The 19,759-nt window shown below is 40.1% G+C and overlaps 1 protein-coding gene across 1 annotated transcript; it reads right to left on the bottom strand.

The window, feature by feature from the left end:
• Positions 1–1,417: 1,417 nt before the first annotated feature.
• On the bottom strand, positions 1,418–19,383 carry npc1 (Niemann-Pick disease, type C1). Its single transcript, XM_020591515.1, has 25 exons — positions 19,204–19,383; positions 16,998–17,126; positions 16,733–16,839; positions 16,225–16,370; positions 15,790–15,957; positions 15,367–15,616; positions 15,146–15,228; positions 14,627–14,997; positions 13,555–13,781; positions 13,175–13,275; positions 12,520–12,622; positions 12,236–12,425; positions 11,799–11,981; positions 11,459–11,573; positions 11,142–11,269; positions 9,083–9,217; positions 8,896–8,985; positions 8,373–8,563; positions 8,011–8,126; positions 7,403–7,532; positions 7,019–7,204; positions 6,228–6,459; positions 5,272–5,385; positions 4,874–5,036; positions 1,418–4,205 (listed from the first exon to the last, which is right to left on the bottom strand). The coding sequence occupies exons 1-25, from the start codon at positions 19,279–19,281 to the stop codon at positions 4,123–4,125; spliced, it is 3,819 nt and encodes a 1,272-aa protein (XP_020447171.1). The 5' UTR covers positions 19,282–19,383; the 3' UTR covers positions 1,418–4,122.
• Between the last annotated feature and the right edge of the window lie 376 nt (positions 19,384–19,759).

Here is a 19,759-nt window from a genome sequence, read left to right as displayed (position 1 = left end):
AGGTTACAATTTGCCAAAGAACACATCAACTGGCCTAAAGAGAAATGGAGGAACATTTTGTGGACTGATGAGAGTAAAATTGTTCTTTTTGGGTCCAAGGGCCACAGACAGTTTGTGAGATGACCCCCAAACTCTGAATTCAAGCCACAGTACACAGTGAAGACAGTGAAGCATGGTGGTGCAAGCATCATGATATGGGCATGTTTCTCCTACTATGGTGTTGGGCCTATTTATCGCATACCAGGGATCATGGATCAGTTTGCATATGTCAAAATACTTGAAGAGGTCATGTTGCCTTATGCTGAAGAGGACATGCCCTTGAAATGGTTGTTTCAACAAGACAATGACCCCAAACACACTAGTAAACGAGCAAAGTGTTGGTTCCAAACCAACAAAATTAATGTTATGGAGTGGCCAGCCCAATCCCCGGACCTTAATCCAATCGAGAACTTGTGGGGTGATATCAAAAATGCTGTTTCTGAAGCAAAACCAAGAAATGTAAATGAATTGTGGAATGTTGTTAAAGAATCATGGAGTGGAATAACAGCTGAAAGGTGCCACAAGTTGGTTGACTCCATGCCACACAGATGTGAAGCAGTTATAAAAAACTGTGGTCATACAACTAAATATTAGTTTAGTGATTCACAGGATTGCTAAATCCTAGAAACAAAAACGTTTGTACAACATAGTTTTGTGTTTGTACAGTCAACGGCAGACACTGCTATTTTTTTGAACACACCCCTTTCAACTAATTGCCCAATTGCACAGCCTTAAGAGCGTGCATATCATGAATGCTGGGTCTTGTTTGCTTTCTGAAAATCTACTGCACCTACTGGTAACTTGTTTGCCATGTAGCAATAAAAAATATACTAAAAACCTGGATTATTCTGGTTAGTCACATTGTACTGCTATTATTTTGAACAATACTGTAAGTGACCCTCATTGTGAAAATGTGTACCATCATTGGAGGTAAGCTGCAGTCTATTGCCCTTCCCTTTAAAATAACACTTGGCTGTAACAGCATTTTGCTGTCATGATATTGTGACTCAGGGCTTTTCCCCATATTTACAGTGGTTTGTAAACAAGAAAGGTTATAAAATGTAACTTGTGGCATGTTAACTGCACAAGTGTGCGAAAACCCATTTGATATTACAAATTTGAACAAATTTTATTCCCAAATCCACTAACTTCCTGTAAATTGTTTTATCCAACTCCAGTCTGTAGCCAGGAGGAGAAAGCACTGGACATGGATGTGAAAATCTGATCCCCTCTTCATATTTGACAAGGCTATCTAATCCTTTTTGTTCCACCCCAAGAGTCTGTTTCAGAGAAAACTGAACCCTCTGTAAGAGAAACCCAGTGACTCAAAGCAGGACCTTAATGCTTACATGCAGATCAATGTAATAGGTAGGTGTAGTAGAGGCCCCAGTGTGAGTTCAAGGACAACAGGCACAGGTGCAGGCCTAGCTTTGAACAGAGTATACTTTAATAGATTAGCCTCAGAAGTTAAGAAGAACAGCTGTTTTTGCAGTACCATACACATGGCTGGAGCCTGTTGTCAGAGTAGTTTACTTACCCTTTCAAGATAGTTGCTTATTAAAGGGGCATGTTACTGAGTTTGACTTGTAGGGTTGTTGATATACCTTTTTGTTTTTAAAAGTCCACTTTTCTTTGTATACCCTGCTCATTTTTTTTAAAGCTTTTACATAAAAAGGCCGTCTCTAAGTGAGACTGCAGAGGTTGTAGGAATATCAAACGTCATCACCCTTGAGACTAGTCCCTCCTTGACACAGTAACCTCACAAGGGTAAACACTTGATCCGTTGTTCTACAATCTAGACAGAATACACATTGTTCCTCCTGAATCAGAGGTTCAACAATCGGTTGGAGCCTCCTTTCCAGGACCCTGGTGTAGGCTTTCCCAAGGAGGCTGAGTAGTGTGATACCCCAATAACTGAACACTCTCCAGTCCCCCTTTTTAAAAAAAAAATGGGACCCACTACCCCAGTCTGCCAGTCCACAGGCACCATCCCTGACCTCCATGCGACACTGAAGACGCACCCTCACTACACATTTGGTTTTGCCAGGTCTGTCCAGCAGCCTCCCCCGCCATCTGATCCAACTCACTACCAGGTGGTGATCAGGTGACAGCTCTGCTCCTCTTTTTACCTGAGTGTCCAAGACATATGGCTTTAGATCCAATGATACAACAACAAAGTCGATCATCAATCTAAGGCCTAAGGTGTTCTGGTACCAAGTACACTTATGAGCAACCCTATGCTTGAACATGGTGTTTATGGCCAATCCATGACTAGCCCAGAAGTCCAATACCAAAACACTATTCGGGTTCAGATTGGGCAGGCCATTCCTCCCAGGTTTCTCCATCATGGCTCACAGGAGCATTGACGTTCCACAGTAGAACTATGGAGGTGCCCTTTCAAGGACCCTGCCAAGCATCTCCAAGAAGGCCACATACTCTGAACTATGGTTCAGCACAAACAACACTCAAGTTTTCCTCCCAGTGACTATAAGTCACAGAGCCAAACCGGTCGTTCAAAAGGGAGAACACAGCAGCCTGGGATTTGTGAGTATTAAATTTACTTTCTTCTACTTTTCTGCTCCTAAAATGTTTTTCATACTTTACTGAACTACACTACCCTTGCTGTGCAATCTGTGTGTCACAATAAAAGATGGGGTCAGGTCAGAGCCTAGTGAGAGGTGAGCCCTGCACATTTTACATAATACTACTCTCACAACCTTTATATTCTCTCCTGCAGAGGAAATTAATATTTTAATCTCTCAGCAAGATTCAAAGAACAGTTGCTACTCTCACAGGGCAGCAGATAAATAAGTCATGAGCTGCAGGTTTGTGTGATAACAGGGCTGGATAGACAGTCACAACAACACACACTGAGAGGAAGTACACAGCTCTAATTTGGCAGCGACTTTTGAATGGGATGTGAGTCAATGTTGGCTGCTAAAGCTTTGGTGTAAATATCCAAAAGCTGCAGATTCAGAGGCTGACCAACCAGCTCTGTTCAAATGCTTTAGTTAATATATTTGAAATACTGGCACCTTGCAGAAGTTTGTTTCAGTGAACATGTGAAGGTATTGCAAGGCTGCTTCTCTTCACAACAATTAGGCCACTCCCATTACATTACTGAGAGCAGGATGCAGGCACAGCAGCCATGAATAGATTCAGGCGCCACACTGTGGTCAGTCTGAACAGTGACCACCAATTTGTGTGCGCTTTATTCTACAGCTGAAGCCACTATTGTTTCATTTTTTCATGAACAAAATACTGTTCATTTTGCTCAAATTGTTCCCTAAAGAGGAACATACAGTGGTTTCTTGTGTGTAACTCACATCTCATTCTAGCCCAAACAGGAGGTGGCTCAGGCAGTAGAGCGGTCGATTCCCAGTCCACATGCTGAAGTGTTCTCAGGTCAAGACACTGAACCCTGAGTTGCCCCTGATGGCCAGGCAATGACTGACAGCACCACCATCAGTAAGAAATTTCCCACACAGGGATTAGTAAAGTTTTTTTTTTTGTTTGTTTTTAAAAGTACATAATGATAAATTAAATGCACAACTGCAAAACTATTACTATAGGTACTACATTTGTGGGCAAAAAAAAAAAAAAAATTTGTACAGATAAATACACTAAACACCAAGGAGAAGCAGGCTCCACTGCATACTTTTCTAACTTTATTAAATGATAAAACTGTTAAAAGTTAGCGTCCCAAGGTTTGGTTTAGTCCTGTTCCGTTCTGAATCTTCCCAAAGCAAAATAGCTTGTAGTATATGACTCTGACCTAGGATTTCTCTGTAAACTGATGTCTCTACCACAGCCTCTTTTTGTTTTGTTCCATGGCATGTCACTTACACTTTAAATACTAAAGTCATGCTTGTCCTGTAGTGTAGGAATGATGGAAGTCCAAAGAAGGAACCCAGTGAGTATACAGGTGGACAAGGCGTTCAGTACTATTATCCCAAGTATCTTCCTGAGTTAAATCTGTGCATAGTAGTGGCAACAACCATGTATGTCAGTAATCGCAGAAGCAGCTTGCGCTCACACCCTCAGTCTCTCCAAGACAAATAATCCATTGTCCCAAAGCGCCTGCTAGTAGTTGAGGAGGCGCTCCTTTTCTGTACCTGCGTAGCGCTGATTAGCAGCAAACACCTTTGCTTTGTTCACTGAAGGACCTATAACAGAGGAGTCAAAACATACTGCGTTTAATTTAAAATATTAAATCTGTGTTCACATTTTGTATGACTGTCTCTAACATGACGTCCACATTAACACACCTTAATGCTCAATCCCAGTCACATCCAGTCTTTCTATGTAACTGACATGTATCTGGCTCCAGTGTGAACACCAATGAGGTCCTAAACTGTCATGCATGCGCAGATTTAACTGAAAGGTGAGCCACGTGTGTACAACAACAACATCATCATTTTGTGCGACGGTCAAATTGTGCAGTTCCCTGACAAAGTGCTCGGTTACATTTTACGTGATCAGAAGCTTCTCCATAAATGTTTAAATTAAAATGCCCCATCTCTCCACTGACCCTGTGCATGTTCCTGCCTCGCCTCCATGTTTTTACCGGTCTGTGACGGGCTGACACTGACTGACATGCACAGAGGAGTGAGGTGTTGAAGAAATCACATGAACTCTGATCTGACTGTTCTGACAGTGGTTGCATGGTCATAGATCACATAGGAGATCTAGGACAACGTTTTGTTTGACCGCACATCTGTAAAAAGATCAGATCAAATTCACTTGGAGATTAAAAAATAAATAAATAAAATAATCGGATGAGTCACTTCAGCACGTAGTCTGAATGTAGCTTTACTATAGCGACACTACTAACCTATATAGCTGAGCAGTACAGGGAGGAAGATGAGGCCGTGTGTGGCACCCAGCAGGATTATCGCCAAGTACATCCTGAAGTAGAAGACCTGGAAGATCTGTGACTTGGAAAGCGCCAGAATTAAGATACCGCCGAACTTTGTTAATGTGATTCCACGGAACACCTGCAAAAAAAAAAAGAAACAATGTCGCAGGATGAAGTCTTCATGTATATAAGAGCCAAATTATTTTATGTTTTAATGTCAAAATAATTTTAAAACATGATGTTTTCAGTGACTGCATAAATGCAAATGAAATTTTGCTGTACCACTTCCATCCACTGCCAACCCAACCACGTCCTTATTTATTGGCATCACTTCCCCTTGTGAATTTGCTAATGGTTTGTAAAGCCAGACTTACGGAGCTGCCCATGTGAGCTAGAGCCTCCTCAGCCCGTTCCACTCGGTTTTTCTTCATGCTGATGGAAAAAGCTCGCACAATATGACTGCAGAATTCTACAGAGATACCACAACTCTGCAACAAAGGACAGGAAACGACTCAGCACCACATGGAAATGCTGGAATAAAAGCCAATCACCTGAGGTTTGCCTTTGCTGTTTTATGCTGAATATTCATGAGTGAGATTAAGGAAAAACTGTAATCAGTTTCAGTTTCTTGCTGGATATGACAACATTTTATGTGCCAACACAATTGCTGACATGTAGGGACATGGTGATATTGCTAGAACAAAGTCCCTTAGGGTAAGCAAAACAGTCAGATGACCAGAGTATAATCCAATCATGCTCCCAGTTTAAAGGCAGAATTTGTGACCCGAACACACCAGCCCTAACAGAACTACACAGAATACTGGAGAACAACAAACATATAATTGCAATTAAGTTAGTTAAAAAGTTTCCATCTAAAAGTCAAACTATTTAATTATAATTATGAATATGGCTCTAATTTTACATGACCAAAATGGCTAATTGCACACTTACACAATAGGGCTCTTGAAACACTGCATTAAATCACAATTGTGTATCATACTGAACTGTGTGCAAAACTAAGGCAATCCAAAGCTAAACCAGGCAACACAACAGGCAGTTTGTATAAAATACTGACAAAGTCGAAACCCACGTCCATATACTAAGCTCTTTTAAAGCTTTCCATTAGTTTTCATCAAAATAACTTATTTAACTTAATGCTTTACCAATGCTTAGTTTTGTAACTTAGTAAAACGGGATGAACTAAAATGTACTTGCAAATTGTTGCTTAATGAATATATGTCATTCTACTGCCTCACACACTCAAGTCAGTTTAGATAAGTTGCAAAAAAAAAGAAAAGCCTAAAATGTTATGTTTTGTGTTGCTTCTCACCATGACTAGGTTGACGAGGGATACTGCATTCAGGCTGATGTCCCACAGCCACATGACGCCAAACATGTTGACCAGGATCATAGCGATGGTAATGCTGACGATCACAGCTAACCACAGCTCAAAACCCAACAACACTGCCGTTACCACAAATATGGCTGCCAGTGACAGACTTAAGTTCAGAGCGGTGTCGTACACAATGGTGAGGTACTGCTCATAAAACACATAGAAGACACTGTAAAGAAGGAAAGTATATATTTGTGAATGACAATTAGGAAAACTTACAACTTCATTATTAATAGATATTTACATTTTTTTTTTTCAGACAGTCAACTGAATGCTCCATTATCTAGCACTGCATTTCAATAGAAATGTGCCGTGGAAACTTGGCAGCCCATTTATTCTCTTGTATAGACACAGCAAGTCTAATTTTAGTATCTACAAACCACTTTTTGGTGGAATAATGTGTTCAACCTCAATATCTTGAGGTTGTGATCTACATTAGTGGTGGCTTGGCTTTTCTGTGATGAAGGTGACAAAGATCAATTCAGTACTTGTGGTCAAACACAAGCTGCACTGGGATTTATCTCATCTTTACTTTGTTTTTATCCATGACCTACTTTTCTCCTCGGATTGCCTTGAACACAGAGTTCCAAACAACCTAAATTTCATATACAAGTATTTTATCTACCTTAAGTGGCTGCAACTAAAACCACTTAATAATTATCAAAAAGACAACAGTTGTGATAAACGTTACATGCATATTAAGCAAAGAGCAGTGCAACAGGACCTACCTGTAGGCAAAAACTTTGTGGTTCGTGACCTGACTGATACTGTTAGCCAGAGTTCGTGCATTTTTCAAAGCATTTATGAAGTCTGGGGATTCCTTCAGTATGGTGTGGTAGCTCATAAAATAAGAGGCTCCAACCCCTGTGTTGTTGGGATACAGGTCAACTGCTGAAGCGTAGGCTGCATGGCCGCTGGAGGATCATTGACACATTGTGAGAGAGAGACGGAGAAAAACAAGGAGGAGGAAATTACAAACCCCAATGAAACTGGTACACTTTAAAGGAATACTTCTAAAAGTATAAGAAATAGAAGAAAAAGTGAAATAATTCAATGACGCGATTTCAAAAAGACCTAAAAAATATAGAACATTTTGACAGCTATATAATTACCCTTTCCCACACTTGGGGTTGGGATTGTCTGACAGGAACATGGGTAAAAACCGCATGAAGTCTTCTCCTACAGGCCTCTCCTTCCCACTAGGAGTCATGGGCCGACAGCCCACACAAGATGCGTTGACCACTGGAAGACAATATTAGGACTTTATTTATCCAACAGGTACATGAGTAATACAAAAAAATGATCTTGGAGATAAAGCAAATGAATTTAAAAAAATAGAGTTGCACAACAGGATTTTGGCAGTGAAGTTATAAAATTATAAAATGCTTGGATCAATTTTTTTTTTTTTTTTTATTAATTATAAATATCCTAGAAGGCTTTGGTGATTAACATGCACTGAACTGCTTAATTTACCTGAATTTTAATTCATAGTATTTTATCTACAGTAAAATTACATTAAGATTTTGTTGTATATTGCCTGATTCCTGCAATTCCTCTGCTGGAATTTACTCTAAAATGCTATTTGTTTTACTGCATTTTGTTTACAAAGCAGAGGCAAAAATATTGAACTTAAGTCAAAGAGCAGCTTGTGAGACCGGGGTCATGAGACAAGGGGTCAAAGTGTATTGATACTGGATAAAAATAAATACATAAAAATGACCTGATGCATTGCAGAAGGCTCCAGTGGTGTTGTAGTATCGACAGCAGGTGGACTGAGGCTTCACCCAGTCAAAGTAGTCATCTAGCCAGGAAGACGGTGTGGTAGCAATGGTTGTGCTAGGAGTAAAACATTCAGTTGAAGAGATCATATAATTATAGTTCAGATTAGTTTGACATTTGTCACGTGATCTGAAGGCTCCAGTTTTCAGCTTATGGTGTATGGTTGACACATAGATATTAAATGTAACAAATGAAAGAATTTTCAAACTGGTTCCCAGACACTTCTTGTAATTCGTGTTTTTGTCTTATTGATTTTTCATGTTCAGTTCCATATTACATAGTTTATTCATAGCTCAAACTTACTAATTGCTGATGAGTGAGGCTTCATAGACTTGCTGAACCAGAGAGTTGTTGTTGCAGCCCACCCCTCCACACACCACATTCTGGTCCTCTGTGCTACTGTAATTGAGACCATCCTCTACCACAAAGTACACTGGAGCTCCAGTGTGGAGATACTTGCTCATGCTCTTAAAGTAGTCCAGAACGTACGAGTCCTAGATGGAGAGACAAACTGTCAGAGCTGAACCCCCCCAGGTAGAGAAATGCATAGCACAGGATTTTATACATGTTGTACAGAAAGTGTTGCAAAAATTGAATGTTACGAGAATTCAAATAATGGCACCACATGACATGCAACTGATCTAGCATCTTGGATGACTGACAGGAGCAGAAAAACGCTCAGTAAACTAAATTATATAACAGGTCTTAGTACAAATATTTAAATTATGACCATATTTCTGTTCCCTTTTTTGGTCTAAAAGGTTCTAGCAGTCTCTGCTAGCAATCAGCAAAACACACAGTTATGATAGACACTAGAAAAACTTACATCAGGCATGGATAATTTCTGGTCCAGTCCAACCTCTACTTTATTCACCACAGCAATACTGAACGATAGCATTCCTACAAACACTGCGACCTAAAGAAGGAAAGATGAAAAACCTTTCATAAAGCACAACAGATCATCAGATACTGATGAAAAACAGTATACTACTCGGTGTCAATGAGATACTTACTACTATTGGTCGCACCCACTCTTTGAGGATGAATGGAGCATAGACTTTCTTGAAAAACCAGAAGAAGAAGCCATCTGTCTTTGTTTCCTGGCCTTCAGGCAGTGTCACACAGCAGACGACGTCAAACCGATTACTCTTTTAAAACAGAACACGGCCACTGGTAAGTGTAACTGAATCACTGAAGAACATACTCCCAACCATGTGTCATTGAGGCCCAAAAGCAGGTTTGTGGTGAAAACACACTATAGTACACTGACTAATTACAATGTTCTGCTAACAATCAGTACAGTGCCTTGCGAAAGTATTCGGCCCCCTTGAACTTTGCGACCTTTTGCCACATTTCAGGCTTCAAACATAAAGATATAAAACTGTAATTTTTTGTGAAGAATCAACAACAAGTGGGACACAATCATGAAGTGGAACGAAATTTATTGGATATTTCAAACTTTTTTAACAAATAAAAAACTGAATAATTGGGCGTGCAAAATTATTCAGCCCCTTTACTTTCAGTGCAGCAAACTCTCTCCAGAAGTTCAGTGAGGATCTCTGAATGATCCAATGTTGACCTAAATGACTAATGATGATAAATAGAATCCACCTGTGTGTAATCAAGTCTCCGTATAAATGCACCTGCACTGTGATAGTCTCAGAGGTCTGTTTAAAGCGCAGAGAGCATCATGAAGAACAAGGAACACACCAGGCAGGTCCGAGATACTGTTGTGGAGAAGTTTAAAGCCGGATTTGGATACAAAAAGATTTCCCAAGCTTTAAACATCCCAAGGAGCACTGTGCAAGCGATAATATTGAAATGGAAGGAGTATCAGACCACTGCAAATCTACCAAGACCTGGCCGTCCCTCTAAACTTTCAGCTCATACAAGGAGAAGACTGATCAGAGATGCAGCCAAGAGGCCCATGATCACTCTGGATGAACTGCAGAGATCTACAGCTGAGGTGGGAGACTCTGTCCATAGGACAACAATCAGTCGTATACTGCACAAATCTGGCCTTTATGGAAGAGTGGCAAGAAGAAAGCCATTTCTTAAAGATATCCATAAAAAGTAAAGTGTCGTTTAAAGTTTGCCACAAGCCACCTGGGAGACACACCAAACATGTGGAAGAAGGTGCTCTGGTCAGATGAAACCCAAATCGAACTTTTTGGCAACAATGCAAAACGTTATGTTTGGCGTAAAAGCAACACAGCTCATCACCCTGAACACACCATCCCCATTGTCAAACATGGTGGTGGCAGCATCATGGTTTGGGCCTGCTTTTCTTCAGCAGGGACAGGGACGATGGTTAAAATTGATGGGAAGATGGATGGAGCCAAATACAGGACCATTCTGGATGGAAACCTGATGGAGTCTGCAAAAGACCTGAGACTGGGACGGAGATTTGTCTTCCAACAAGACAATGATTCAAAACATAAAGCAAAATCTACAATGGAATGGTTCACACATAAACATATCCAGGTGTTAGAATGGCCAAGTCAAAGTCCAGACCTGAATCCAATCGAGAATCTTTGGAAAGAACTGAAAACTGCTGTTCACAAATGCTCTCCATCCAACCTCACTGAGCTCGAGCTGTTTTGCAAGGAGGAATGGGCAAAAATTTCAGTCTCTCGATGTGCAAAACTGATAGAGACATACCCCAAGCGACTTACAGCTGTAATCGCAGCAAAAGGTGGCGCTACAAAGTATTAACTTAAAGGGGCTGAATAATTTTGCACGCCCAATTTTTCAGTTTTTTATTTGTTAAAAAAGTTTGAAATATCCAATAAATTTCGTTCCACTTCATGATTGCGTCCCACTTGTTGTTGATTCTTCACAAAAAATTACAGTTTTATATCTTTATGTTTGAAGCCTGAAATGTGGCAAAAGGTCGCAAAGTTCAAGGGGGCCGAATACTTTCACAAGGCACTGTAAGTAGAACTAATCAGTGAAATTATCTAGTACAAAGACCAGTAGGATGACAGCACATCACATATCTGTACAACAGTCCATGACATCTGTAACCCTTCTAATATCACGAATGTCATCAGCGCTTCCTCTCTGTCTCACCTCCTGTCTTTTAGCGTCCAAGCCGAGCAAGCTGACAAAGCAGCTGATCTGCAGCAGGAAATCAATAAAGACAGCCAAAGCAGCAAACAGAGAGAACGTCCTCACTGCAGGCATGTTTGACAAGGCTCCTGCAGACCAAAAAGTCAACATTTCCATCAGCATACAGCTCACCAGGGTTCAGTAGTACTTTTGTGGCAGCTGTGTCAATCCTGCCCACCAAAACATTTAAGGTGGAACATCATCATTAATAAGTATCATAGTTTCATTGTAACTGTCTGTGCACATATTGGGTGCATTAAACTGGTTACTCATTTTACCCAGGAAGAAGGCCAGTGTCTCAGCAAAAGAGGAGAGGAACAAGCTAGGAGCTATGTCTCCAAGAATACGACCAATCTGCTGGTGAAGTTCCTCCTGAGGCATCCTCTCATCCCGCTGTTCAGAAATGTCAGTGGAGAAAGATTTAGCAAGTTTAACAAGTTAGAGACAAAAAAAGACTCACTAAAATCACTGTTTTTAAAAGACCTACACACAAGAAGATAAGCACAAATAGCATAAGATAAAATGTCTGTTCAAATGAATACACTGCAATTAAACATAATAAATCAATCGGTACATATTCTATACACCATTTTAATGGACTGGGAGAAGTGACAGTACCTGATATGTCTGTACTATAATAAAGATATTGTCCACTCCAACAGCCAGCACCAGGAAAGGAATGACCTCAATCACAATGAGGGTGAGGGGGATACCAGCATAGCTGAAGATCCCTAGTGAGGCGGCAACGGAGCTGAGCACGATAAGGATTCCTGCTACACCCAGGGAGATCTTGGAATCCACCTGTACTGGCCAAAAGACAGAGGATCGGTTATCTTCTTCCCTTAGTTGACACCTTCTGTGCTTGCGTGACTGGTAGTTCAGCATGTTTTACTGAATCAAAGCAATCTGACAAGGTTTTAGGTCACAGGCAGGAAAGAGTTGTACTATCTCAGGTATGGAATATACAGTAGTAACAACCACTTTGAGCAAAAAATAAAGGGCATGACACATGAATGAAAACTCAAGTGACGCTGAACTAGGACTTTGTTCCCTACCATCACTCTCCTGCAGCTGTGAATGTGACCCAGGGCCAGGGAGACGTAGACGAACATAATGACATAGCTGAGTACTATGGTGCTGATGTCGCTGTTGCTTTCTCTGTTGATTTCATCTTCAATACTCCTCTCTGCACTGAAGGCTATGGTCAGGTTGGGGTTTCTGAAGTTTTTCATGAACTTGATGAATCTGAAACACACCCAGTAATAGTACACACAGTTAGCAGCTAATTATGTTGAAGCTATAGTAACAAAGTAATTTCAGAAACAGATTGACGTCTCACTCCTTCTCCCATGCCAAAGCTTTTCCCAGCCTAACCGAGTCATTCAAGTAGTTGTTGAGTGGAAAGGTGATCACAAGAGCTGTGGCATTGTTGTAGTTTGTTTCTGTAGTGTGGGGGAAAAACAGATGCATTTATTTGAAAAGGGAGGCCATCACTTAGACACTTCCCAGTTATCAAGAACATTACTGAAATGACACTGGCTTTAACAGCTAAGCATTACTTCTAGTGAAGAGACGACAACAACAACACAGGTAAAATTCCCCAGAACAGCATGGCTGGCCCTTAGACATTTTTCTTACTCTTGGTTGTATTTACATTATCATTTCAAACGCACTTGTTGCCTGACTGCTCCACAAACGTGATATATTATATACTGTATACACACACCAGAATTAATGCTAGTATAAATTCTAAGATATTGCCAAAAAATATCTAAAAAAAATAAAACCACAAAATCTAACTGCATCAACATTACAACATTAATAAAGAACACAATGTAAGACGTTTCTGAAAACGTTTAAGACTGCTCATATAGAAGGTTAATGTTGAGCAACCAAAAGGGCATGGATTTTTTTTTCCCCTTAGTACAATAATACAATCTACAGAGAGGCTCTACACAGATTAGGTTGGTGTTGGAAATGAAGAACTAGCTCACCATCGTAACCACCAAGGGCCAGCCAAGGGAAGACGGGGCCACCAAAGGTGCCTAAGCAAGGGTCATGCAGGAGAGTGGTGTCGTTGAGGGACGCTGGCGCACTGTAGACAAAAAGAGTTAAAATCCTGAAAATAAATCCCTAAAATGTCAACTGATTAATCCAGTCATCAGTATGGGTTTTCATGATATGACATCACTGCAGCGGAGTTAAAGGGATCAGATTAAAAAAAAAAAAAAAAAAAAAAAAAAAAAAAATTGATATAGCAACTTTTCTAAGACCTCCATATTAGTGCTGGCAATTATACGTTTAAAATAGAAGCTATTCATAAATACAGTGTTTGCAAAAGGTAGAGACACTAAAGCAACTTCAGAACAATCACCTGACACAGTAGAGGAAGTGGCTGTGATAGTCAGCAAATACAAAGAATTCATCTCCTATGCTGTGGTCCAGCACAGAGTGGCTGTTCTGGAAGTAGTTGAGGATACTCAAGATGGTACAGTTGTCATTGTATGGGGCCAGCGGAGCCACGCAGATGTCCTTTAGGGTGACATTTTGGCCCTCGTAGATGGCTACAAGGTCTTCGATGTGAAGCTGCAGATCCAGCACCTGGTTGGTTAAAGTTTAGGGAGAAAAATGAGAAGTAAAAACAAGGAGAGCCAATAAACCACAGATTCAGAGATGCAGCTGCTCTTCTTCTCTGATAACAGTGGCTCTAACAGTGTTGCTGCACACTTTCTAAAACCCAAACAGAAAAAATAATATCATGCATAACTATTTTCCATTTAAGTCCATGAATAAAATGTGGTACAACGTGTTTTATAATTTAAAGCAAAAGCTTATTTAGATGACAATTACTGGTGTGCCCATACAGTCTGTGGGTGTGACAAAAGAATCATTTATAATGGAGAGGACAACATGTACGGTCAACAAACGAGCATAATCACCAGCACATTTTTATCAACATCTATGTTACATACATTTAGTTACCAAAGTAGTAGGTCCACTCCATTAGTGCTGAGTGACTCAACTGCTTTAATTCCCAAGTTTAAAATTTTTTTGTTTATCACATAAGTTGCCTCAAACTGTTACATGAGACAGCTGACCATTCCTGGCAGCCTACTTTTCATCTTGAAGTCAAATTTCCTTAATTTGCATCTCCCCATCTTGTTGGCTTCTTTTTCTCTTTTGTGGGAATGTGGGAGATGGTGTGTGTATAAGTCATGTATAAGTATGTACAAGATATAGCATTTGAAATCCAGACAAATTTGTAATAAAAGATTATATTGCTAACCACATACAGTAGACAGATTTGATAAAGTATTCAGACATGTCTTGGTACCTAAGCATCATCTCAAAATTTAAGACATCTCATGAGTAAAAGACTTTTTATGACCTTAAATATTTTAAATACAATTTAATACTTTTGATCTTTTCAAAAGGACCTCTCCTACCTGGTGCAGGATGTCTTTTCCCAGTATAGCTGTGAATGGGACATCTAATCCTGCAGGGTACGGGGAGTACACGGAACCGGTACTGAGTGGAGTGGTTATAATAAGCTGTACAGTTCTAAAGAAGGGTCCAAAGTGGCTGTCAAAGTAGTTTTTTTCTTGACGAGCCTGGCTAGTGGGAGACGACCACAGCTCAACTGGGTCAGTAGTGATGCGCATATAGGCCAGTCCCCCAGCGGAGGCTCCCACCAGTACCAGGCTGCTCAGTATGACCAGAGTGGGATGCCGCACACAGAAAGAACCCCAGGAGCTGAAGAGGATCCGGAGTGCATTCTCAAAGCGTTCGCCAAGAGTTTCACCACACGATGCATTTACTAAGGAGAGATTGGGTGTTAGTTTCAGTCATGCACCAATGACAAAACAATGTTATTGTTTGTATTGCATCCAAAGCAATTTAATAACTTGACTGACAAACAGACTACAGAAAGAATAAACTGACTGATTGTCATTTGATTATTATACCCTGGTCAGAATCATCACTGTTGAGAGACCGTGGGTCATTACTGTCCTGTATGGGGCCATACTCCGACATGATTCTCCTTTTCCTATAGACAAAAAGAATCACAGCAGTCAATTAGATATTAACTTCAAATGCCAGCAAATTATTTCTGCCGCATTGGGTGAGGGGCTACAGGGATACTGTATGATACGGGTTCCAGCATGATACGCCATAAATCCTTTACCTGTAACACCAAGCTCCCAGTACAGCTCCCATAAAAATCAGCAAGAAGGCCATGTAAGAAATCCACATGATGACAGTCATTGCATCAACACCAAAGATTGTCCAGGGTTGGGGGACAGGGGGCGGTACAGGTTTGGGCCCACAAGCCTTTGTGCAGTCCTGGCAGGAGCAAGGACCTGAACCATCCTCCAAGCCTTCGGTGCAGGCATACGTCTTGTTGTTCATGGGAGTGTAACCGGACACCGGGGCATCTAGAGTAAAGAAACGACATAGCACAAGATGATGGATTTATCACCCAACAAATAATAAAGTCATTTAAAATGCTCAACAAACTAGTTAACTTGTACAAAGAAAGCAGTGGGGTTACCTTCCTGCAGCAGGATCATGATACAAAATATTTTTAAAATGTGACAGAACGATTTACCTGAGAATATTGGAATGATAGGGAAGGGAGTCTGTCCATTGTTAATATCGAACATGTACTGGATCCAGTTAGTAGCATTGCAGTCCTTTGCGTCCTTGCCACACAGCAGTGATAAGGCCTTCACATTGCTAGACGGTGCTTGGACGTCCTTACAGGCATTGTACATGGCTGAAATAGTACAATTAGATTATTATAGGCCAAAACTCAAGATTCTCATTAAAAATAAATTGTCTATCTTCGGTTTTATTTGACCCTCCCGCAAAAAATGTAGCAGTTTTGACTGTCACAGATTTACACAACTCAGTGCTTGCCTTTAAGTGGGTACTGATGAAGTTTAGTCAGAAAATTTTACAAACAAGCTAAACATGGCCAATTTACCTTGGTACAAAAAAGGTGAAAGCTGTTTTTGTATTTAAATCCAGGCTGTTAACTCACCATTAGCAAATGTTTGTCCAATATAGTACTGTACTTCCACCACATTACGCCCATTGATCTTGGTAGCATTCATGAACTGACTTTGGTGGGAGCTGCATGTCAGCTCACAGAAGAGGGTCATCAGATTGAAGTAACAGGCAGGACAGCTGTACACAGATGTAGCGGAGATCACAAAAAAGGATTAAAAAAAAAAAAAAAAAAAAAAATCACTGCATAACTTATAAAAAAAAATAAAACAAGTTAAAGTTTAAAAGTGTAAAAGAGCTGCACAGACAAAACGACCTCAAATCAAATTGCAGTCATTTGACATGTGAGCCAGTCAATTTCTAACTCATTACTTGGAACATACAAAGTCAAGGCATGCAGGTTATAACTAACATTTGAGCATGACATTCACTGACAGTGTTAAAAAGCAGGGAAGCCTACTTTGGGTTCAGAAGGTGAATGTTTGTGGCCTTCTAAGCATGTCATGTGCTTCATTAGTTAATGTTATAATCGCAATGCATACCGAGACAGGAACTGATAGGGCAGCTGGAGACTTGCTTTGAGAGTTCGCAACTGGGCAGCATCACAGCAGAGACTTCGGTTTCCATAGTCATATCCAGGACAAAGGTCCTGTATGTAAACAAAAAAAGAGAGATGTCACTTTGCATTTTAAAGAATTGTTCCATTATGCAGAACAAAGCACTACTGGAAAGCAGAAATATGTTTTAGAAGGTTGATTTGAGCATCAAATATGAGCAACAACAGGAAAAAAGGATTAAGAAACATACCGTGACAAGTTCATAAGCATCTCTGTCTAGCGGGATGGGAGGACCGGTGTAGTTACAGTTGTACTTTTTTCCAGGCACTTTTTCAGACTCACCACACTCACCGTGCCACACACAATGCTGGGCTTCAACCTGACAGTCAAGAAAAATAAGTAATTTGGCCTTTGAGTTTCACTATGCTGATCTGTATACAGCATGGTTATTTTTTTATTGCAAAGTCTGGTGAATCTTATGTGACAATATTAATAGGAGCCCCAATTTCTATCTAGTGAGGATGCCAGACAGACGGAGAGCACGAGCACACCGAGTTCAACTAAAGGTAACAATGGCCATTGTGTTTTAGGATTGGGCTGATCAAAAAGACTTTACAGTTCTCCTCTGAGGTAAACCTGTATGGTTTTGCATTTGACAGCTTAAACCGGTCACTTTTCGTTTCCAGTGATGCCTCGTGCTTTGAGTGTCTGAAAATAAAAATTTCACTTCTGCAAAAATGTTTACTGACATGGCAGCATTTCAACAGCAAGCTCTTGTAAAACAGCTACTGATGACAAATGAGCATGTGATTAAATCAAATCAAACAGATGCGGGGCCAAGTATTAAAGGTTTTTGTCTGGTCTATTTTGAAATCACCCTCCCAAGTGAAGTAGTCCAGTACAACACCACCTTTAACTATGACATCAACAATAAACATATAATTGAATGTATACATTTGACAATTTCACCAAAAACTGAAACATTTTGAGCTTCATAAACAGATATTTTTATACTTCAATACTATTTAGCTTCTGTAGTCAGGGTGTATCATGATCTGTCTATTCAGCATCAGAGCACATGCTCTTTGTTGGGACTGGTCACTAGGGGAAGTTAATTCACTTACTTTACAAACTGGTTAGTGAGTCAGCACCATGTCACACTCTGCACAACCTGTGCCTAATGGGATTGAGTTTAAGAGCAGCATTTGAATTCTATCATTTCCTCAGTTAGAGTTTTATGCAGCTGAAGACAAGGTTGGTACTCTAATTGTACCAGCTGTTTGTCCAAAGTCAGTCTGCAATGTTTATTTGAAGTGGATCATAAATATAACAGAAACATGACCATAGACTCCCAATCCCACAAAAGAAATGGGCGTGCGCACACGTTTCTGTAAAATCCCTTCCACTGCAGTTTACAAATAATCAATATTTTTACTCATTCCACATTCTTGCTGTTAACAGGAGACTGATATCTTATCTTGAAACAGTAATGATTAATCAGATTCAGAGCTGTAGTTTTAGCAAAGTATTTCTGTGCATTGTAGTAGACTGACCTAATGACCATGTAAAGAGTGAAAACAATCCAGCGAAATAAACTTAGAGGCTACTGATGACAAGCGAGCATGTGATTAAATCAATTCAAACAGATTTAGTAGGGCCAACCGTGATAAAGGTGTTTGTCGGGTCTGTTTTGAAATCACATCTTTAGCAAAAGCACCCCCAAGTGATACCTGTGACATCATTTTCACTGTCTTTCAAATGGAAATGATAAGAGTCTCCTTAACACTACAACACGATACATTTGCTAAGATACTTGGAAAATTCTTCTACATTTAATGTGTTTAGTGTGAATCTTTTTTGTAATGTCAGAACTGTGGATGAAGTTTTGATTGTCTTTTGTTTGTAACTTTTGTGTAACCTTAGCCTACTTCTTTTTGCGTTATATTTAAAACAGTCAGTCACATTAAAGTAGCTTAACCATCTCCAAATTACATCTGCTGGCTCAATAACTTGCTAACAGTGCAGATTTAAGGTCTTTCATTCCGGCTTTGTTGGCCTGTAAAACTGGGTTAACTGGAACACATTTACCTAAGCTTTATTTTAGTGCCTGGTCAGAAAGGGCGCTGTTGTCCTTTTGTTATGACTTGACAAAGGAAACTCATTGCGACACCAGCTTTAAGCCCAGTACAACCAGTAAGGTTAAAATGTGAAATGTCAAAGCTAACGTCTTATGCTATCTAGTTTCAGTTTTCGCTGCTGGTATGGTTTTCAGCTAGCACTAATGCTGGTTATATGTTTCAGTTAAATCATTTACTGCTTAATGCTATACCCTGAACAAAGAGTTTGAACACCAATCTAGCTAAACAACCTGAATCTTAGTTTCGCTAGCCGCCTCAGTGCAGCCGGGGCTGAGTCATGTTTTAGTCACGAGTAGACGGGCGTTGAGTTATTCTTACCCATCGAAAATGTCCCTCTGACAGCAGTATAACGAAGAAAACTGTGTAGAAAATGCTTCTTCCGGATAAGAACCCCATCCCTCTTACTGAAAAGATCAAATCGAAATGACAGCTCAAGGAAAGTTTTGCATATTTTGTTGATGGTCTTCTTCTTCGGTGGATTATGTTTTTGGGGCGGAGACAAAGGGATGCCTCAGTGCTGCCACCACGTGACGTTACCGATACACTACATGTGAAATAACATGAAACTACATAGGTCTACAGTCCGTGAATGGTGGGCACTGAGAATCTAGTTTATCAGTCAGCTTCTTAATATAAACATTTGGGTCTTTTTGGTTTGGCGTGCCAACATTTTATTCTAAAATACAATATATCAGACTTTTTCAGGGATAGAAAAATGTAATCTGATTACTTTGTGTTCTCCTTTGTACACATGTATGTTGCATCAATAATAAGATTACATTGGAATTTTAGAAAATTTGTAGAGCATTTTAAATCAAAAGCACTGATAATATTTGCATAGTATGAAATCAGTCAGTACATTGACACAGTGTCC

Source organism: Monopterus albus, unplaced genomic scaffold (genome assembly GCF_001952655.1).
Source record: "Monopterus albus unplaced genomic scaffold, M_albus_1.0 scaffold14.1, whole genome shotgun sequence".
NCBI lineage: Eukaryota > Metazoa > Chordata > Actinopteri > Synbranchiformes > Synbranchidae > Monopterus > Monopterus albus.
Note: the sequence above shows the minus strand (reverse complement) of the source record. Positions and strands in the feature narration are given on the sequence as shown.